We start from the raw sequence: 24287 nt of genomic DNA, 5'->3' as shown, positions 1-24287 counted from the left end.
TATTGGTGTTAAGTTGTTATGCTTATAATATCTGGATTTCGAAGTGCTGATCGCAATTTGTATCGCTCATACACCAAGCTCATACAACATTTTGATTTAATTATTGTTTTCAGAAATACAAATTCTGAAACATTTCTTGTGGTACATACTGCTATAAATGCCTGTGGGGAGTTTGGTAGAAGAAAAACAGGATCTATAATCAAACATTACGTATAATAATATGATAATTATGCACTGGAGCCACAATCCTCAGAATTTGAGATGAATAGAATTGATATGATTCACTTAGATCCTAGAGTTGATACAGTGGTGAAATTATTGGCAATCATTTTACTTCACAATCTTACTAAGGATTGAGGCGTTGTGTGTGTGATTGTGATATGTTATTAATGGAATATACATTGGTATTTAAAGTCTTTCTACAATTTGTTGAGATGTTATTTTGGCATGTGTGTGTACGAGCGTATGCCTGTGTGTGTGTGTGTGTGTGTGTGTGTGTGTGTGTGTGTGTGTGTGTGTGTGTGTGTGTGTGTGTGTGTGTGTGTGTGTGCGCACGTGTGTGTGTGTGTGTGCACATGCAGGCGCGCAAGTCTGTGTATGTGTGTGTATGTGGATATGAGTGCTGCACTACCATCAATAGCAATTTACAGAAAATTACACTGCATGTTGCCTAGCAACAATAATAACCCATAATTTGGCCTTTGTTTGGCACAAAGGTAAACACAAAAATAGCAGCTGAATGCACATAGTAAGTATGTTTTGAATGAAGATTATTTTATAATGTACATATGACCATTATAATATTATTGTATTGTAACATGAATTCATATTCATTGTTAATGCCAATAACATAGGATAATATATATTGAGCCCAAATGGGAATTGTGGGATAAACAACCAACCCCCACCCTCCCCCCCACCGCACTCTGAGTTATTATGGCGGAAATACACATTTTTGATCTTTATATCTGTTCATGCATCAAAAGTTTTGTTCCTTCATAATCTAAGTCATTTGCCACTCTTGCTAATTGAGATGATTAGCCCAATTACCAAAGCTGCGCTCAGTGATGTGTGCTGACAGAACGTGAGGATTGCGCCCCCCACTGTGACGTGTAGGCGCTTGTACAACACATATTAGTTCCTTAATAAATACTTGAGAGATCTACAACACTCTAAAAGACGAGACACGGTTTTTCCATCCAATATTCAGAATAACAGTGCATTGTATGCGATCACTCAGCACAGAATCCAACATTGCTAGCTAGCTTGAGAAGTCAGTGACCGGTTCCAGTTTGTCTTCTCATTATTATTCCACCCAAAGGGCTGTCTCAGTCGAGGCTCTCTTCGATTGGCCCTGTGTAAATTATATTTACAGAGTTAATTAAGTGAGCTGCAGGAAGCTGTATAAATTGCCTCTTTCACTTACAGCTTATATCAAACACTGTGCACCGAATGTAGATGTTAGTGGCCTTATATGGATATCGTATAGGTCACTGGGAGGAATATAGGTTACTAAGATGGTTGAAATCAGCATTATTTTGATCATAATAACCGCCCATACATACAAAGAGAGATTACAATAAATGCCTTTTGTGAATAGGAAAATGGAATAAACAGAATAATAATAAAACAAATGATAATAGACTCTCTTACGCTAGCTTTGACATTGCCAGAAGTTTAACCTGATATTTCACAGACAATTGTCATGGTGTTCTATCTCTTAGCATCGATATATCAGCCAGTCAGATACCCAGAGGGCTTTGCTTGAATGGATTAGGCCTATCTCAATCCTCTGATTCAGATAGACTTAACCGAAGATGTCTCCAGACAGGCAGACAGAGCTATGGCTAAACAGAGCATATCGGGACGGTTTTCAGACAAGGGCATGATCAGCTGTCATCATTAAATTACACCAGCCAGGCAGACTGATCCATGCAGATGAGTGCTAGTTGCCCTCAAATTGGTCGAGCTAAATGCTAGCACACTTATCACCAAAATAATCGATGATGATTATTTAAAATGCTTGTATTTAAGCTCAAAATGCACCTATTCATTGCAGTTTTATTGCAGAGCCAGGATCAACGAGGGCAAAATGTGTTCAATGTGTTCACTTAATATCTGCTAATAGCCTTCCAGAACTCTGAATTTGGGAATATCTTAAGCTTGCTCTGCCAGCTGCGAGAACAGCGTCTTCGTCATGTAAAATAGGGTTTGAAGATAAAAAAAATCAAAGCCAAATTAATTTGCTACCATCTCCGGCTCTTTCTTCGCCCTGCGTTTGATGTTGCCTTTCAAAGTGCCGTCTATCTATAAGCATCAAGCATAAAGCAAAACATTTGAATCACAATAGCTAGTGTCGTAAAGGGTGCCTCCTTATTCAAAGCCTCCGTTTGACTTTCAAAAATAAGTGCCGTAGATGGGTACAGACATTGTTCGTATGTTGATGAAAAGTGCTACGCAAAATGACCCAACAAAGCTAGCAGAGAAGTCAGCATCCTGTCCATCAAGTGAGCTCAGCCTAGCTAGCTCATCAAATTCAAAATGAATATGTTGAATATGCATGGGACGATACCTGATACAAAATCAGTGCTGCTTGTTTTTTCGAGTGTATGAAAAAGAGATGATCAAAGACATGAAACAGAATTAACTCAGCATGGAGAATTTAAACTCCTTTATTTGTATTTACATTTATTCTACAAGTGGGAGCGAGAGGGACAGAGATAAAGAGAGTGTGAGTGAGAAAGTGTGTGTGTGTGTGCGCGTGTGTGTGTGCATGTGTGTGTGTGTGTGTGTGTGTGTCTATGCGTGTGCTAGTGTGTGCTAGTCTGTGTGTAAGATGCATATATAGAGAGAGCGAGACAGAAGAAAGGAAAGGAGACAAAGATAGAATGAGAGAGAGAAAGAAGGAGAGTATAAGGATGTAGACATAGAGAGGGAGAGAGAGAAGGAGAGTATAAGGATGTAGACAGAGAGCGAGAGAAAGAGAACGAGGGTGTAAGGATGTAGACAGAGTGAGAGAAAAAGAGAGAAGGAGAATAAAAGGAAAGGAGAGAGAGAGAAAGAGAGAACGAGAGTATAGGGAAAGGAGACAGAGGGAGAGAGAAAGAGAGAGTGTAAGGCAGGGAGCGAGAGGGAAAGAAAGATAGAGTGTGAGAAACAGGCAAAAATATGGTATAAGGTAAGGAGACAGAAAGAGAGAGTATACGGTTAGGAGAGAGAAAGAGAGTATAAGGTAAGGAGAGAGAAAGAGAGTATAAGGTAAGGAGACAGACAGAGAGAGAGAGAGAGAGAGAGAGAGAGAGAGAGAATAAGGTAAGGAGACAGAGAGAGAGTATAAGGTAAGGAGACAGAGAGAGAGAGTATAAGGTAAGGAGACAGAGAGCGTTGTGGGTGTTGGTGGTTTCTCTCCTCCTTGAACTTACATCTGAGCCCTAATGGCTCCAGGTATTGTGTTCCTGCTGCCAGTCGCTGTGTCCAACCTAACTTACTATCTCGGGTTAGAGCTCACATGCAATTGATGTCCCAGAGAGGAGGGGCGAAGACACACACACACACACACACACACACTGCAACGGAACACAAAGGCAGCCCACAAAACTATAATAATGACGTTGGTAAACAGACACCAGAGTAAGACTGATATTCTTTATTTATGCACTATTCTTTATTTATGTCTGGTTATATCGGTTGAAGGTGCCATTGTTAAGTGGTCCTAGGTGTTCTGTTTTGAGAAGGTGGACGGTCTGTGTGGTCTGTGGTCTGTATTTGTTGTGACAAGCTCCACTGTTAACGGTATGAAGACAAACAACAACGATGTGGCTCTCACATTTTGCATGCCCGACATTTTTTGTTTTCTTTGCTCCTTGCAATCAACATGACTCCAAAAAAAATGAGGCACTGTGCGGATGCATTACCAGATCCTCTTCAGAGGAGAAATGAAAACCGTAGCCAGGAGTTCCTTCACCATCAATTACGATCAAACCCACCAACATTTCTCGCTGTCATCTCTCATTTATTTAGCATTATTTATTTATTTCCCCTCCAAAAAACATTTTGTTTTTTCTACCTCCATCGCTACTCTAATCATCTATTTTATTCTTCTTTCCTTCTTTCTGTGAACTATATTTTGAGTTGTTTTTTATCACAGCTGTGTCGAGGAGTTGGAGATGAAAGCTAGCTAGCTACCGAACTCTTAACGAAGTAGCCAACCGACAGCTGGATCCAGAATTATGATTGGACCCATGAAGAAGCAAGACAAAATGGAGGACCCGGTCGCTCTGTCCTCTGTGCGTAATGAGCGGCCGGCCCTCTGTACCGGGGAGGGACATGAACCCCTCATCAGAGCGAAAAAAGATAGAAAATTACGGTTCATAAAAGGCCAGCCCGGTAACCATGGTGACCTCCTTGCTGCTAAAACTTGAGTGCACTCAACACACACAAATGTACACAGACAGACGCACACAGACACACACACATACACAAATGTAACCACACACACACTTATTAAAATGCGTATGCTACGTACACACACAGATACACACACACACACACACACATACACAAATGTAATCACACACACTTATTAATATGCGCATGCTACGTGTCGTACACACACAGATACACACATGCACACAAGTGAACACACCCTCATACACATGCACATGCTAACCTACTCACAGATACACACACACACACCCACACACCCACACACACACACACACAAATTGCTGTACCTATGGCTTCTGCATGTGAAGGATGTTTTTGCATACAGAGATATGGAAAACTCTGTGGATAAACCCACCAAAAAGACGTATTTGCTTCTGTGAATCTGGGGATCTATTTCGGAAATAATCTAGCTAGTTCCCGTGAGAACATTAGACAGTGGATTACCTTTGTTTATTAATCGGGAATCTGGATCCAACGATACCTGCACCACTACCTCAGACTGCGCAGCAGACCGGTGGTTTACAATGCTCCGTCTTTTGGTACTGAACCTAAACAAGGGCGTGCCTGCGCAAAGACCCCTTATGCAAATTCACCATTAGTAGGTATCCTTTAACAAGAGGCCTACCTGCTCCTCAATGACTGAAATGTACCTGAAATCACTGTAAGCCACTTTGGTTGAGAGGCTAAGTGGCGAAATAGTAAAACAAGTAGGGTCATTATATCTCCGACACTCTGTCAGTGAACTTGACATGACAGAGAAGAGAAAGAGAAGCAGGAGGGAGAGGCGGGAAGACAATCCACCGGGCTGGCAAAGCCGTTGTGCTTCGTCTCTCACAGCGCTGTGCTGAGCTTGGATTACCAGGGAGAAATATTGGGCCTAGGCACCTTTGAAGTGGTATCAGTTAGCAATGGAAACGTTTGATACACAACCAAGTTTAAACAAAGAGACAGACGGTCAGAGGTTTGGTAATGTAACACGCTCACCTCAAACAACTTGCTATGGGTTGAACAGGACGGCTGAGTTTCCTTGGCATGCATAATGAATGGCTAGCTAAAAAGACAGGCAGATTGGATTTTAAAAGATGTTGCCAAAAACGTAATTGGACGCAACCAAAGCGCTTGCCCACGTGTGTGTATATACACAAACACGTTGTGAATGTGAACTTTATCTCTGTACTAGTAGACGGACAAAATCTTTTTCCTCTGGCTTAATAAAGTTCTCTGAATCGGAATGAAACACACAGCACTAGAAGGAGCATTAAAGGAAAGCCGTGACATTCTGTGTGGTGCATTCTGGGACCAAAGCAGGTCCACGTAAAACCAAGGACTACACACATACATCACAGAGACAGCAGGGACGCCCACAGTATCATGTGTCGCAGTCTTACGGGGTCCAGTGAGTGTGTGTAATGGAGGTCAGAGGAAAACACAGTTTGTTAGGACCAATGGAGGGGCCTGGCAAATACTCAGCTGACCCCCATTACTCGTCTGTCTGTAGTTTGACATTTCAAAAAGGGGCTTGGGGCTCCGGGGGGGTTAGGAGAGAAGGGTGGTGGGGGAGAGGCTGGGTGGGCAGTGAGGCCAACAACGTTAGCAAACGCTTCAAGGTCCCCTTGAACTTCTGAAGCCATGAATATTACGTGACATTGGTCCTTTGTCTCTGCAACGTTGGATGAGTCTGTTTTTGCTCTTGTTGTTTTGAATACCAGATGCGGCATCCATAAATGAATAAAACATACGATTTATGTAACATTTACCTTAGGTTCAGATTCATGCTCAGATTCATACATAACTTTGAGATTCAGAGATTGTACTCTTTGTAAAAAGCAACGAGAAAAGAAAGGGTAAAATAATCAAAACTCGCCAAAAAGCAGCAGACTTCCTGTAAAAGCAAACATCTTCATTTTCTCATCACACAACCAATTTGAGATCACAGGTGTCAAATCCGTCTCTCTCTCTCTCTCCAACTCCTCTTGCTTCAGCGCAAATCTTATCTTAATCAACTGAAAAACAAAACTCAAATTGTGTCTCTACAGGATGATCAAAACAACACCAGCACTGCTCAGTTCCCAAGCAGCTAAGTTCGGGTGAGGCAACAGGTCCCCCTAAGGGATCTATAGCTAACAAAGTAAATAGCCTAGACTGTCTAGAGTCAGGGGCTTATTCGGTTACATAATACTTGATGTGGCTGCAGGTGGCTACGTTTATACCTGGCTTTTCCATACAGAGGAAGGCTGTGTTTACGTCTACAGACCTGGCATCAGCCAGACCCGAGGCCATCGCAGCTGGAAAAGCCCTCTTATGCCTCCTGTTTCCCACAGGGGTCTGATCCCGTTGGCTGTTTCTCTGTCCATTAGTGGAGATGGGTTAGGGCAGGGCTATTCGATTACAAATTCAGTTGGGCCAGATTTTCCAAACAAGAAATTCTGTCTCAACGAGTACCTCACTTGTTGTGTGTCCTTTTAACGGCAGTAAGCTGAGCAGTTCCTCTCTTAAGCATTTGCCGTAAAAAAAAACAGACATATATGCACAGTTGGGCAGTATCCGTCTTATCTGTGGACTCATCGACTGCTATAGGCATGACATCAGCTTTCTTCAGGTCTTCCAAAAGCATTTCGAACACATCAGTAGCAAGAGATTTAATCAAAAGTTCCTTGCAATACCGGGAGTGCAACCATACTAAGCAATAAGCATGGGTAGCAGGAAGGAGAACTAAACCGAAAACCCTGGCAGTGTTAATGCCTTGCTCTACCAGTGGAGCCAGACAGGGAATCAAACTACTTACCCTGGCAGTGTTAATGCCAGAATAAAGCTTGAATGAAGCCAGGTGGAGGCAGAAAAGCTTTTCCTGATCAAAGAAAAGATAAGTGACTGAGCATTAATTACAAAAAGCATGAAAGGCTGCCAAACCTCTCGGTGCCTCCGAGCGTGAACGTGTGCAGGACGTGTGCTTACCTCTAGGACCAACCACAGCTGGTCCCCACACTTGGCATCCTTCTTGTAGAACATGCCGTAGAACTTGACCACGTTAGCGTGGTCCGAGAGTGCCTTGAGGATGTTGTACTCCGCCTCAATCTCCTCATCGATGTCCTGCAACACGTACATATTGATTAGTGAATACCAAACATTAGTCCATTCAGATCAATACATCGATATTAACCATTTCACATCATGTAAGTGTCTCAGCACATATCCACAAATATTTTTAGGCAATCTCCAATGTGTTTGACGTGTAGGTAAGGTAATGAGTACTGTCACAAGATCTACATGCGATGTATACACACACACACACACACACACACACACACACATACACACACACACACACACACACACACATACACACAGACAAACACACACCCCCCCACACACCCCCCCCCACACACACACACACACACACACACACACACACACATCCCCAGCCCATGAGTCATGTTACATTAACAGGTAACATCCAAGAACCTACATGTACCAAACTATCAGAGCTCAATGCAGAGTCCTGTGACACTGACAGCTGACATAACATACTTTATGTACCACACCAGCAGAGCTCCATGCATGGGTCATGTTACATTGACAGGTAACATCCAAGAACATACTTTGTATGTTCCACACCAGCACAGCTCGATGCAGAGTCCTGTTACACTTCTGTGTTTACTACTAAATCATTCAGCAGAGGCTTTTATCCAAAGACACGTCCTGTGCATTCAGCTACATGTCATTGGGGAGCAGGACGGGGTTAGTTTGAAGCATTTGCCCAAGGCTACAGGTTACAAGGCTACAGCTAGACTGTGGACACTGGGGATTAAACACAATGCCTTTTGACTAGGAGTAGAAACGGTTAAATAGAAAAGGATTTGACATATATTTCCACGCCCCTAAACATTACTTGGCACAAGATTTTCAGAGGATAAACCACTCCCACCCCTCAAAACCACATGGTTCTCCTCAAACTCCCCTTGATCCATTTAATCTTAATACCCTCAATTAAAGGTATTGGCCCAGTTCCTACCCCAGCTGTTGGTGTTGACATGATTATGACTGTTTCCTTCCCCAAGGAGGTTATGTTTTTAAGACCGTGTGTCTGTCGCTATGTAGGATATCGCTAAAGGTTGAGCATGGATTTACACCAAATGTGGGTAGGTTGGTTATGGGCCCAAGTAAGACATGGTTCACATGCCAATCTGCCAAAAGGGGGAGGGTTAGTGTCTTGACATATCACAAAAAGGTACAAAACTTCCCATCTATTTGCATTACCAACAAAATGATCCTGAAAGGTTTGTCAAGGGTTGATGATGATTGTTTGCTGACCATTCCCAGCCCCGCCCACTTCTTGAGAATCTTTAAAAAGGGGGTCTTGTGGGGTGTCAGCCAATTGGCTGCCTCCAAGCCAGACCCACGTCTATCAAGCTGCTTCCTTGGTGGAGGTATGTGCTCTACTGAGAATATTTTATTATTATTCTGATTATGTATTTAAATAGATATTATGCATTATATTTATCAGTACTACTACTACTAGGATTGGTATAATAAAGAGTATTGCTGTTAAAATGAATATTATTCATCCTAATAGCAATATTGATAGTTATTGTCAATGCTAATATTGGTATTAGTATTAATACTAATATGTATGTTAGTGTTATAACTGGTACTCTTAGTGCTGTATCGTAAAGCTACAATAATCAGGTCATAGTATTAAACACACAGGGGACCAGACTCTGCAGGTGAGCTTACGTGGATGGGGTCCAGGATCTTCACGGCTGCTTTGCTGCCATCCTGTTTGTTGAGCACCTTGTAGACCTTCCCGTAGGTCCCCTTCCCAATGGTCTCCACGATGTCCCAGGTGTCCGTGGGATCGGGGAAGTGATCAAACACGATCGATTTTCCTGTTTGTGGAAACATCTTGAGGAGAGATCTCCTGAAAACGAAAAGGAGAGGCCATTGAAGTCACCAAATATTCGACCCACTTTTGTCTGTCTGTTTTGAAAATAGTGCGATAAATCCTATTTTTAAACTTTATCCAAGATTCCAGAAAGTTTACGAAAACACCTAGTCGAGAAATAATTCTCTGATTCAAATAGATAGAGTTTCCACCATCATGCAGCAGGCCTGAGATAGTGAATACCACTGTGTTGTTGATGGAGAGAAAAAGCTAATTGAAATGACTATGTGTTTTGTGTTTATGTTTTGCTTTGATGACCACTTAGACATTGTTGTGTAAGTTGTTTATGATGAAAGAAAATCTCACTTTTTACAAACATGAACATACAAAGAACCATTCAAAACATATTTTAAATGGGCTGTGAACTCCAAATTGTTTTGTATTAAACATGGTTATAAGTTTCATATGATCTTCAGCACAGCAATATATGTCATTTTATCACTGTTCACTGTTACTGAAATAAGCCCATCATTTAGAGAAAACCGGGGTAAAATCCTATGTTTATGCCAGTCTCTGCCAACCAGTTTGTGAATGATCCGCTCTGCTCCGAATTCAGGCTGCATTTATTTTAGTAAACTGTTAATAAACTGTTCGACGTTATGACTATGGGACTCCAGCGGGGAAGTGTGTGTGTGGATGTGTGAAGCTCTGTCAGAGCAGCAGTTGTTGATGGCTACTTCCGAGAGAGGGTTATGCTTCTCCGACACTTACTGTGAAGACAAGCTCATACACAACGACGGTATGTTACTAAAAAGTTCAAGTTGCTGTGGGTCGTAACCATGGGGACAAAACACACCCCCCTCGAGATCTCAGCCCAAAACGTTAAAAAAATAATCTTTAGTTTTCAAATTCAAACTCAAAAACGGGGTTCACTTACACTTTTAAATCCCATATTTACTATTAAATAGAGAAGACATAACTATATCACTCCATTTATGACATATACAATGTCATTAGTTATAGCTCATAAATGTTAGCTGGATATTAGCTACATGCTAGTAATATGCTAGCTTCATGTTATCTAGTGTGTCTGTGACATGGAGGACACTGTGGGTTAACACTGTAGTCTGAGACTGATAATCACTTTCTATTATATTTGGGTCAGGATCAGATTTAGCCAGTCTACAGTGAAATCTTTAATCCTTTGTGGTTTTGATTAGGTTTCGAAATGGTGCCTGTGTTTATGAGCATGTTAAAGAAGAGATGAAAATGGATGGGACTTTGAAAGGGAATATGTATTAGGGTAGTGACATTTGATAATTATTGATCGGTTTGTTGTGGTCTTTGGTGCCGTTATCATTTGTCCATAGCGGTCTGTGGTACTAGTGTCATCTCATTGTGTCCATGGAGTCTGGGAACCTTGTTTATAACAGACATAACTCAGTTTTATTGCTTGTCTGCTAATTCTGTTTGTGTCAATGAAGCAGTCTGAGAGAGTCTGACATTGCTACAATAATTAATAAATAAATATGATGATAAATAAACAATTTAGTCATTCAATCTCTCTGGATTCAATAAAAGGCATCTTTTGCATTTTAAAAGTTAAAACATTCGTAGATGTAGATATTTGACTGCTGCACTCTTATTGACATCATCGGGCCTTGGGCCAGCTACTGTCTGACTGTTGGCCTTTTGACCCCCACCATGTTCTTGGTGGGGGTTGATTTCCAAACACTACTGTTCCTCACAGCTTGAGAATGTGAAATCATGTTTGTATTGGGGATGACCTACAGTGCAACATAATATGTTTACATACTTAAAATAGCCTAAAATAAAATGCTCCATCCATATATAAATGACTGTTTGGTTGACCCATGTTAAAAGTGTTGCACATGTTATTTAGTAGCCTACAGAACCAATAGCATAACTAGAATAGGATGGAGACACTATCTAGCACACCACTTTTCAAACACACCTTGCATAGATCCTAAAGAGCAAGGTTACACCTTTGTAACCTCTAACCTGTTACTCCGTCCAAAGATTCAAACCACAAAATTACCTCAAATAAATGACAGTAAAAGGACTAAAAGAACACCAGTAACTTACATTGTCTGCCTAACCTGTCCTGCATCCTGTTTGTTGAGGTTTTGACGAGCATTAATCCATTTGTGTGTATACTAACATACTAGAATGTAAGTAGTGAGAGGCTAGCCAGGCTGCGCATGTGAAAGGCTAAAGTAGGAGGAGCTAAAGTGAGCTAATCTCACTAGCTATTCTGCCTGCCAACGAGCTAACAATCTGTAAATGGTAGGAGACACTGCCACAGGATTAGCAGGAATTAGCCCCTGGTGCAGCGAGAGCCCTTCCACATATAGGTTCCCCATTCATAAACAGAGTAAAGCTGGTTTGCAAAGTGTTAGCAAGCCAGTAGCCAGGGCCATAGCAAAGGCCTACAGAGCTTTCCCACATTGTGTGGGGATGTCCTGTATCTGGTAAGCATCATCAGTGTTGATGCTTGGATGGGTTTCAGCTGTCACTCAGATAGCAAATGACACACCGCCTCCATAAACGCTATGGACTTTATTGTTGTTTAATCGTACATAGATCGGTTGCCGTTACTTTACCACTACTATTAAATCCTACAAATGATTTCTCTGTCTTGATACGGCATCTTTAGAGATGTTGTCGGCGGGAGCATGTGAATAACTCATATCAGAGCTCAAACGAGAACAGAACTGTGATTCAACACAGCCACGAGCTGATCTTATCCCTAATTGCATGTTCCGGGCCATTAGTGTACTATACAAAGGGGGTAAGTCGTGTAGGTAATTGCACTTGTTGGCCCAATGTACGACGGTGGCTAACTAACCAGCACACTTGTTCAATAATACACCAGCGGGACTATGGGTGACAACACCCGGTGACACGGGAGAGCCCAGGGTGAAACCTTAGGCCCTACACTGGACCACACACACTGACACACGTGGTCACACACACATAAACACACAGAGCTCACATCCAGAGACAGACAGAGACAGAGACAGAGAGCGAGTGAGAGAGAGAGAGACAGAGACAGAGAGAGAGAGAGGAGAGAGAGAGAGAGAGAGAGAGAGAGAGAGAGAGAGAGAGAGAGTAGTCTAATAGGGATGAGCCCTAGTCCAATGGCTAGCTGCCACTACTGCTTAGCTTTCAGGGATACACAGAGATACACAGATACTACAGTCTGTATATCACGCTATTAATGCACTGCATGTAATTAAGGGCATTACGTGTGTGTGTGTGTGTGTGTGTATGTGTGTGTGTGTGTGTGTGTGGCTGTGTGGCTTTGTGGCTGTGTGTTCATATATAATCTTGGATCGCAGGTGTCCATGTAGGCAATGTGAATATTCAGTGTGTCAATACACACTGTACAATACACATTAGAACACAATATTTGGTCATTGTTTGACTTAAATATCACTGCAATGTCTAGACACTATATGAAGGTATCAGAGCCTTATGAACATGTAAATTAAAATAAACAACATAAAAATGAACAAATAATCAGACTTCAATAAATGAGTGCAATCAGTATATTTAAACAATTGATATGGTTATATATATATATATATATATATATATATATACAGTATATATATATGGTTTGAGTGTCTGCTGTTTGAGTCTGAGGTGAGTTTGAAAAGGACAGTTTTGTCCACTTAAACTGAAACATAAGATGCAGACAGGATATCTTAATCCCACAAGCCCCCACTTGGCTTTACCTTTCAGTTCAAACACATCCCAGCTCATATGACAATCTATCGCAGCTCAGCCTGAGTAAGTACTTTTTTTTCTATCAAGGACTGATAACAGTACTAAAGTTTACTTCACACACACACCAGTGTGAGAGTGGTCGTTCTGGTCTAATGTCACATTTTTCTAACGCAAGGGACAACTACTATAGCTACAACAACACAGACAACAAAATACATCCTGACTTTCATAGACAACATTTAGCAAAGAACAGCAGGTAAAGAGAATACAAAGTTATAACCTATACTTTTTACTGACCTGCGGTTGGTGGTGGAATGTTGCATAAATTAAACCAATAAATACAGCGATATTGCGAACAAAACATAGATTTCCCTGCACACACACACACACAAACACCATGACTCAAAAACACGCACACACGACACACACACAACGACACACACACTCAGACACAACGCTCATCTCAAGCCACTCCCAGAGTATGCAAACACTACAGACGCACAGGCTTTCCTTCAGGTCAACGGACAAACAAATGCAGCAAGTTGGAAACTCAAGACACATTCACACACACATACGCACAAGCCACCCTCACAAAGCAGCGCCTCAGGCCTCCCTCAGTCTCTAAATGGTTTATTCTCCCACTGATGCACCTAAGAGCATGGCAACATGCTGGACAATCACCTCTGGATGTTGGCAACTGTAATCGAAAGCACCTGGGAGTCCCTGAATGACTTCTCCGGCCGGCCATGTATTATTGATCAGCCTCAGGAACATAATATTGCCCAGCTATGGGCAGAGTTATTAGGCTCAGATAATTAGTTTAATGTATCACGGTAAAACAGCAAGCAGGGGCCCGTAATTAAACCAGCATGCAGATGACAAGATAGGATAGGGGGGAGTAGGATTCAGAGGCTGGTCTTACAGGCTGCCTGGACAGTTCATGGGGAGGCTGGGAGGGGGCAGGAGAGGTAAGGCTCCTGTGGATATCCTGAAACCTGAGGCAGGGATCTCTTACGGATCTGGGGAGTCGGAACGGACCATGCCAGGCCAGGACATGGAAACCGGAAAAGGGATGGATGAACAGGGCAGAGGTGTCGAATCCAAGTGGGAAAAGTGTAATTGAAATTCCAATACGAAATTCTGAAATGTGTCTCATGGATATTAATAGCCTATGTATTTTAATATACAATAGTATACAATTAGTAGGATCATTTAATTGAGAAATAAAAATTATAATATTAGAAAATAGGCCTGTATGCTTTATATGTTTTTTGTACTTCGTTAGTGTTAGTTTGCGTGTAGGCCTATGTGAATTCAGATGTTTTACATATTGAAGCAACTGCCTATACTTACTGTATGTATACCCTAATCCCATATTGAATAAATGTGTCTTTGCTTTAGAATTCTGACATCAAATCTGCATGCCGATAAGATAAGGATAGGTAATAATGGTTAATATATGGTAAGATAAGACTAGCGAAGATGAAGAGGAGTTCAATCGTCAGTTGCATATTGTCATTGCTTCTTAAGGGGACCCGATACCTCGTGGGAACTCTAGACGTCTCCTGATCTGCTCCAGTACCTAAAGTAACCTATTAGTGGTGTCCAGTTCACCTCTTCAAAAACACATTAACTCTCTGTTTTTTCCCTCGGCGGAGCTCTCAAAAACATTGTCTTCAGGAACGGTAACACAACGCTAGACTTTAGGAGGAAGTGTGTGTGGAGTAATAGGTTGTAGCTCATTGGTCGGTACAAAGTATCCCGGTGTTGAAATATTGATTCTTAGTAGTAATTAACAAGCTAGCTAGCTTGCTGAAGTAAAGTTGCTTTCTCTATACCCCCGCCCCCCCCCCCCCCCCCCCCCCCCGTCAACAATCCCGTTCGCCCGCAAACCCGAACACCCCCCATCAACAATTCCGTCCGACCCCCCCCCCCCCCCCGTCAACAATTCCCCCCCCCCCCCCCCGTCCGCCAGGGTAAGGGCAGTGCCCCTGTTTTAGTTTTTCTATGACAAAAAATTTGGAGGTGGAGGTTTGGAGGTTTTTACACCGCAGAACCCAAAATGTCCCCGGATTTTGTCTCAGAAATCTGGTCACCTTACTCTATACGCTGCTGTGGGTTAGCATCTTTACTGTTATAGCAACTGTGTTCCTCCTTAAATGAGACAATGAGTAGTAATACAATACCAAAAATGATCTCCCGGCTGTAGAAAATATAAGATAATAATATATAGAAAACATAGAAAACAATTTGTCATCAATCCGTCATCTCTATTACTTATATCAAATTGTTTCCTGTAAGCTTCTTTTCAAGTAAGATTTCTGTTCCTTACAACTGTACAACTCAATGTACACATAATGTCCAATAACTGAGTAGCTCACCTGCACCCTACAAACCCTGCATCGAGAAGCTACACTAACAGCTAGCGCTCGTCAATTCCGAGCAATTACAGGCGAGCAGCAGGGGCCAATGGATGATCACAGGAGAGGTCATCAATCAGCTAGCTAGCAGAGGTGGAGGTGGGTGGGGGTTAGGGCGGTGGTGTTTTTATTTGGCCAATGATGAATCAATGAAGCGTTGATGTCTTTGTCCAGGATAAAGGACCAATGTGACTTCTCCCCAGCGACCCACAAGCCTCACCGACCACCAACACACCCCTGCCTCACCCTCACACCTCACCCAGATACCCACCAACATCCACATTTTCTGAAGGTAGGCCGCCGCCTTGAAAAGCCCCTCCCCTCGAGCGAGTCCCTTTCAGGGCTGGCCAACGAGTCAACCTCATTTCACGCTCCACTGCCTCACAAATGGCCCGCAGGAAACCGAGCCCCGCCGCCTCCAACGCCGCTATCGTGGTATCCACGGTGATCCTCGCTAGGCGACGGTCTGGCGGTCATAATGGCCACGCGACGGAAGCGGGATGACGAGGGTACATCGCCGGAGCCCGACCTCCGAGGTTCCTGGTGTCTGACAGCTCTTAGCGGCCGCCATAAACAACAAGCGGTGGCGGGCCGTCATAAATGGACTGCATTTTAATGGTTATATTAGGCGCTCTCCCTGACCACTACAGCCACTTTAAGGAGATTTACGGTTAATGGCCATTCATCCATGCATGCAGTGGAACAGTTCAGGTGAGGACTAGCTCCTTAAGAACAGGTATGGCTCTTGCTCAGGACACACTTTGGTATGTATTTTGCTAGGAGGAGTTGAGGAACCAGCATCTTGGTTGATGGATGAGCTATCCTACCATTTTTCATCAAAAACTGATATCCCAACTGAATAATTTCTTTGCTTTATTTGCTTATTAAACCCTGAGATATTAAAGCTAAAATTAGTACCACATTGGACCATCCATTAATTGGGCTAACACCAGTTCTGACTAGTTTCTGCTTCTACACATGGAGTGGCCAAGACAACACCATATAAAGTTGTATGGTTCTGAGTTAAACTAGACCCTATAGGTGAGGCTTCTTTAACATTCCGCCCATACCAATATAGACTGAAGATTTACCTGGATTCAGCAGATGCTTCATGAACCAACTCCAGAGCGCATGTCCGTTTACCTTGTACCTCTGAATAAACAACCTTGTTGAACCTTTACCGCTCTTCATACCTAGCCACGAAACCACGATAAGAATTAAAAATTACACTTTAGCACAACCTCCTACAAATTAATACAGAAACAAGTAAGTCAAGAGCTGCCTTGGTTCATACATACTTGGCGCATACAGTAGCTATTTTAGGCAACAAAATGTGAAATATTTCACGCAAGCTCAGAGTTAATAGGATTTATTTCATAACGGGTAACCTAGATGGTTCTGTGCTAAATCCCTAGAGTCTCACAGGCTGCTAAAATATGACATTTTGGTGAGTCACCGTGTTCTGACAGCGAAGGATTAGAGATCTGAAATATCTGATCTCCCAATAATCTTCCACTGGGTGAGAAAGTAGAATTACATGTAAAATGTGAACACAGTAAATACAAAATATCTAACTGTCTCTCAGCCACACACACACGCAAAAACATAGACACGCACACACATACACACACACACACACACACACACACACACACACACACACACACACACACACACACACACACACACACACACACACACACACAACACACACACACACACACACACACACACACACACACACACACACAAACAGATAACAAATAAAGTAGAAGAAATACTATACAATTAATTTAAGGCAAGAATGAATAATTAGAAAGAGAAAAATAAATTATATTAAACAGTTCTTACCAGTTAGAGATCTGACTACTTTTCAGCATGTGTAACATCCTCATGTGTCAGCAACAGAAAATGTTTCATAACATAGCCCTGGAAAAGCTCTAAACGCAATTATGTTGTTGCTGTTATAGAGGCATCGGCACCAGAAATAAATAAATAAAAAATACCTGTTTTTTGTTGAACGCTGCCCACTCAAACACACACTCATTCCTGTAAGTGCTTGCTACATGCACGTTAATGGATGTTAGTCAGCAACTGTTACGAATCTGCTACAAGCATCTTACATAAACTCCAATCCACAGTCATCTGTCATCTGATAGTTAGACAAAACACAGCCATGAAGGTAATCGCTGCTATCTGCTGGAGGTAAAGTCAGGTTTCTTGCAACAGTGGCTGGAGACTGAACATTGTTGAACTCTGACCTAGTTTTGTGTTGTTTTAGCCTAGCATTCTTTTGTTATATATAAGCCTCCTTTTTTTCTTGTTGTTTTATGCCTTACCAAAAAAAAAGAAAGAATTTTTTTTTTTTTGTTGTTGTTGTTATTAGTATTATTATATACAGGTAACTAAAAACAGTATTCTAGTGTAAAATTTGATTCTAGTTACCGGCCTATAAACCATAGGTTTTGCTCCTGAATTTGTATAAGACAACAGCCAATCAAAAGTCTTGTCTCCCTGTTAACAACCAGTAGATTTACTTGCAGGCCAGAACCAAAACCCAACTTGGTTACAGAAGTAAATAAATATCGACGTGATCTTCGAGGAGATGTTATTTTTATGTAAATGCTTTTGACCGGCATTTGGCCGCCACTGTGGTTAGAATCACTTTGAATTGAAAAAGCTTGATTGATTAATGACTACATTGATTGACTCCCCTGGTTTGTGTGTTTCTGTGTGTTTCTGTGTGTGTGTGTGTGTGTGTGTGTGTGTGTGTGTGTGTGTGTGTGTGTGCGCGCACACGTGTTTGTGTGTGTGTGTGTGTGTGTGTGTGTGTGTGTGTGTGCGCACATGCGCGTGTGTGCGTGTGTGTGTGTGTGTGTGTGTGTGTGTGTGTGCGCACGCGTGTGTGTGTGTGTGTGTGTGTGTGTGTGTGTGTGTGTGTGTGTGTTACATGGCTGAATCAATAGGCAATCCACCCTGTCAATGATGACACAGGGTGGATGTTGTCTTTGAATTCACCAAAGAGTAGAAGCTGTTTTTGAGTCAGTCAACAATCATCACTTTGACTAGTAATGTGCCTACAGAAATGTGTATACTGAATAGGATTGTGTCTGTAGGTCCCTTTAAACTAAACTCAAACACAGACATAACAACAGCCAGTTCTGACCAGTACATCTCCCTTCAACTTCTTTTCCCATAATACTAATTCAATGACAATTAATGAACCACGCTCCCTGGGCAGAACAGTTCCACAGCCCTTGATTGGCTGCTGATTGGCCAATCAGGGATGTCTTTAAGTAGATTTAAACAGACATGCTGTGATTGTCTGCAGCCAGACTGAGGGTGAGGAGGAGACGAGGAGGAGGAGGAGGTGATGGGCTAGGGGGGGGGGGACTGTGGCAATTGTACGTCCTATAGCTGTGAAGGTTGATTGAATGAGGCTAATGTTGAGGCCATTGTTGTGGACACTGCATGAGTGGCGTGAATGCCTGACAAGATGGCTGCCACCGCAGCCGCCACCATCAGCTGACTGGCGGATGCCATTGTCTGGAGCCACTGGTGCATGACATCCACAGCTGTGTCCTTACAGGCTATCAAGAGCCACTAAAACCAGAAAATGAGAATTATTAGCTTGCTAAATTGACTTTTGGCTATCATTGACAATGCGTATGCACCGGGCTGTTTTATGTAAGGATTTGATCTTGGGATAAAGTGATGTTGACAGCTGGTTGTGTGTGAAAGAACATTGAATGGAGTTGAACATTGAAGTCCCAGTCCTCTTTATCTTAGTTTATATATTTTATTGTATGAAGGTTGACAATATTCACACAAAAAAAAATAATGTGTACTATTATTTTCAAATAATAATCTCTAAAATAATGTTCACTATCACAATCACTGGAGCATAGTTTAGTAAAAACTAACACACTTTGAATATGTCTACTAAATCTAGCATTTTCCATTAGATTTTCAAACATTAGGCCTATACTATTACCTCCAATTTGTGTTATTTGAGGGAGAGGGCAAACCAAATGCCACAACTAACTGCCTGCCATTTTGAACTAAAAATAGGCTAAATTTTCATATTTACTATTTATCTCAGCATGGCTCACAGTGCAGTGAGCCATGCCTGCTAGGACATTTACATAACATGCTAGTTCAGCTAGCAACAGACACAGCCAATCATGACTACCGTCAAATTTAATTAAATGTTCCGAAAATACATCAGGGTTACGGAAATCATTCTCATAATAGTAGCTTTTTTAAGGCTTTAATTTAATGAACCGTGCTCAGTAGCTTATTTGATGTCTTTCGAGCAGATGATACGACCACGTCTTTGATACCCGGGTAAATAATAATAATGGCTGCCCACAAGGATCACCTTGCTTCTGTTTGACATTTGAACACAGCTTTCTCTGTCTTTTTCAACTAAGGACCTAAAAGCCATGAGCGGTGTCTATTGGCTGAGATGGAATTGGGTTTCTATGAAGGTCACACGACGACTGGCTTTCAACAAGAAAAGCTCACATCCAGTTGAAACAATGGTCAGGATTGTGTGAAATGCAAGTGAGTACAGTATTATGAGTTAGATTTTCGTTTTGTGAACTGTAATGAGTTATACTATGGAGGGTTGACGAGTTAAGAAGCAGTTGCGGTTGCTGTGTCCTTATCTCCCAGAAACAGTATTAGCATAGTGGATTCAATAACACCCTAGAAGCCAATGACTCAACGAACCAAGCAGCGCTTCTCTGCACAGTTGACTTACTCTTATATTTATTTATACACTTGTGCTGTAAGCATGACTTTTTTTGTACTGGACTATTCATTTATTCACACTATACAATAAAGGTACATGAATGAACCATTAATTAATCATAGTTTATGCAGAAATATAAGCATTAACTAACAATCACGTTAACTAAATTATTACTTGATACAAGGGTTAGGACTAGGGTTAACCCTAACTCTACTAACCCTTATCTAACCAAAACCCTAACCTCTATGTCAATGCTATATACTAATGCCCATACTGTATGAACTAATGTTAATTAAAGGTTTATAATGTACCTTTACTGTTAAGTGTTACCATTTATTTTATAGCTGAAGATGTGTGTGTCTTATTTTGATGTGTTATTTTTGGCCTTATCTTATGGCAATAGAGAAGACAGATTCAGTTAAAAGTTATGTCTCAGTGAAACCCTCCCAGAAGGCATCTCTTCTGAATCAGAGAGCGAATCCATTTTGTGCTTGTGAAGCTGCACAGTGTGAAAGGCAGCAGAGAGACCCATTGATTGGAAAACCCAGGACTGTGTAATTAGCAGCTGTTATCATTAATGAAGGGCAAAGACGGCGAGGAGGGAGAGGCACAGAGAGGAGCCCCGCTTCCGTTAATTCTACAGAGCAACCCCTCTGTTTAAAACAAAAGACCCCAGGCACTTGGCTGCCAAGTCATTCTGACGTCTTGTGACGGGTTATGACGAAGAAGTGGTTGCTAGATCAGTGGTTCCCAAACTTCATGGGAGCTTCACAAGTTCACAGCACCTCAGCCTGACATTCAATGTATACCAACTTAAAGTTGTATGGAATGTGCATGCACATTATTACTAGGATATTTTATGAGCAATTCCACAATATTCCAACCACATTATTAGGCTGTCAAAAAAGTATTATACAGGCTACTAGGAAATCGGACTAATTATATTATTTGTGAAAAATATGAATTGAAACAGCAAGAACTTGCATCATGTGGGATAGCGCTTATGACTCACTGGCCATTGCAGTTAACCTATTTTCAGGAATATATATTAAATCCCAGATAATAATATGAAGGTTCTGTACTAGAAGAGACACAAGCTGCCTCGCTAGATTGCAGCCTACTGGGAACAAGGGATCATTGGGAACTGCTCCCCAGCTCACCCCCGACCGTGACCGGACAAATCGCACCACGGTGGCTGTTATCAGCAGACATAGACAGCTTGGTCTTTGCTGGCACAGCCCCTCATCTATCTGTGTTCCCAGATAATACGACAGCTCTGATTGGTGCTTAATGGCCGGTAGCATTTGTACCCCCACCCCCCGAATACTTTAATGTTTTTTCCTCCCTGTGTGTCATCTTATCCGCTGGACATGGACGGGGGATGGCGGTGAACCCAGTTATCTACCGTAGGCCTCCATCTGATTCATTTGAATGGAGCAGAACACACACGCGGGCTCCAACACTGCATCCATAGGGCCATGTGCCTTCTTCCTTCTGTTGCGATCAGCCCGTGTTGCTGAGGGATCGTGAACAGTGCCGTATACAACCTAAAGCACATCTGCAGAGGCAAACATGCAAACCTACAGTGAGACAGACTGGGGTGTTTTATTGCCCGATTTGGCAATGCAGGCAAAGGACAGAGCGGTAAGAAAAGATACGTCTGGTCGCATAAAACCCGCTTTCAGTGACGAGGGAAAGGATGTCACGTTTGTCCTGCGTCACGGTATGCACAGCCAACAGGAGAGCCGGAGAAACTGGGCGACTCTCCGTCACTCTGCCATATTAAATGGACATCAAACATCCCCATGTAATAACGCAGAAGCAGAAACCCACTCACCCCTCTCGTATCCACAGTGCATTACTGTTTTGGGGAGCAAATCAAGTTGAAGTATGCCGTGTACACTCACAAAAGAAATGTAGTCATGTATTTGATGTGACGTATACTAACATCAGATCAAAACCCCATGTTTATGCCAAGCTCAGTCAAACATTTAACGGAATATTTAGAGGAGCAAACATGTACCATATAATGTGTCACGATGCTGCTAATGTCAGATAACAGAATCGTATTTCAACAAAACATTTGACAGGACAAAAAACACAACAAAAAGCCTCCTGAATTGGTGTGATTTCATTCAGATACAAGCCCCCCTCTATCATACCAAGAACACCTGGAGGGAAGGGGGCTGGAGCGGGGCTGGTGACCCTGAAAATAGAGGTCAACGCATCATTATGGCCCATGAATAGCTCTCCCCTCACACCAAAGGCACAGGCTCAACCAGAGGTGTCAGTGAGACAGTAATGTAAAGATGTATACTGGTTCTAATCAAGGGGATACTATTGTCCTGGATGGATGTATTCATGTACTGGACCAGAACCTCAGATTAGCATGTTAGCAGAGATGAATGCTACTATAGCTGCCATCATTTTCTTTTCTCATGGTGCAAACACAAGCAAACTATGACAATGAGATGTCAAAGTCAATAACACAAACACAAACACACACACACACACACACACACACACATATTCAGCACACACACAAAAACATACATTCACTCTCCCCCTGTCTCACTCTCTCTCACACACACACACACACGAAAACACACATACACATGGCCTTTTCCCATGTTCCTGCCCGTGTGTGTGTGTGTGTGTGTGTGTGTGTGTTTTTAGGCCCTGACAGAGAGAAAGAGAGAGAGAGAGGGCGAGAGAGTGAGAGAGAGGGGGAGATGTTGGGGTAACACAGCATGCTAGCCCTTCCCTTCCCTCCATCCTCTTCCCCCAGAATACATTATGCCCCCTGCTCTTAAGCCTGCTACTCTATTACCCAGAAGCCCTTGGGAAGTTTCTTATCAGTGTTGGCCAGCTGGAGCATGAGCCAGCGACCATCAATACCTCAAGGCTCGTTGATGGAATGACGCTGCTAGCTAAAACGCTCACGCAAGAGAGATGCTGTGATTCCAAATTAGCATCTTATTTTCAGAAAAAAAAAAAAATTAATTAATATACTAATTATTTCGCATTCTTGAATATGCCAACGCAATCAAATGCCTGTGATTCAATTGTGCGTGTGTGTGTGTGAGTGTGTGTGTGTGTGTGTGTGTGTTGATTGGCTGGTGTGGTCTGTGAAAGGAGGACCGACAGAGAACGAGGGATTATTGATCCAACGACAAAAGGATAGATCTATCCTATGAAATATTTATTTTTATTTTAATGTCTGCTGTTCTTCTTCTTTTTTTTGACAGATTTCCAATTTTTCACACACACACGTGTGTTTCAGCAATGTGGGGACGTGAGGATGAAGCCGGTCCCCGCAATCCTCCTCAGACGGAGTGCAGACGCCCGTGGAGGGGCTGGGTGCCTCTGGAGAGGCAGAGTGTGTGTCATCCCCTGTCAGAACCAAAAGAACCTGACAGCAGTCTGACGCCACTGGCCCCGGGGCCGTGAAGGGGGGTGGGGGTCCACCACAGCCCCCACACACTCTCACTACTGATGACGTGGAGAGAAACATGTTCTTGTATCTCATGTCCTCAAGCAGGAAAACAAAATCTTTGGCACCGTCACTGTACAGACTCCAGCCCCCCTCCTTCTCAACTCCTTAATTCCAATGAGGGTTGGGGCGGGGAGGGGGGGGGTCACCCAGAATGCAATGCTTTGTTCTTTTGTGTTGAATTGAGCAACGCCTTGGTGCACTGACCTACTTTTTGATAGTGAGGTTATTCTGGGATGTCATTACCGGGATGTCTGCGGGGACATGGATGAGGTGAACGGTTGCTAGCCACAGACGGGGGTTTGGTCTGACCAGCTGACGATCCCCACACGATTCCCATTCAATGGCCAGGTGGGTGTTTGACTCCCAGCTGAACGATACTGCCTGCATTCTCCAATGTCTGCATCCAAGCTGCAGACGTCCTGCCTTTGGCAAGACACCCTAACGCCCTATCTGCTGCTGAATGACATGTATCTGTAAGATACAAAAAACAAAATACAAAATTTAGTTTAATAGTACACAATCAGTGTAGAATAA

General features: G+C 42.5%; 1 protein-coding gene across 1 annotated transcript in view; it reads right to left on the bottom strand.

Moving 5' to 3' along the window:
- The window catches only part of myo3a (myosin IIIA), a gene marked incomplete at both ends in the record, with an annotated part of 40635 nt that overhangs the window by 9413 nt on the left and 6935 nt on the right, over positions 1 to 24287 (bottom strand). Inside the window, 2 exons of the mRNA XM_084475670.1 lie at positions 7402 to 7536; positions 9181 to 9364. Coding sequence (XP_084331796.1) covers positions 7402 to 7536; positions 9181 to 9364 — 319 coding nt within the window. The remainder of the gene's footprint in view (positions 1 to 7401; positions 7537 to 9180; positions 9365 to 24287) is intronic.

Source organism: Micromesistius poutassou, assembly GCF_964030765.1.
Source record: "Micromesistius poutassou genome assembly, chromosome: 11".
Lineage (NCBI taxonomy): Eukaryota > Metazoa > Chordata > Actinopteri > Gadiformes > Gadidae > Micromesistius > Micromesistius poutassou.
This window is presented reverse-complemented; position numbering and strand designations above follow the sequence as displayed.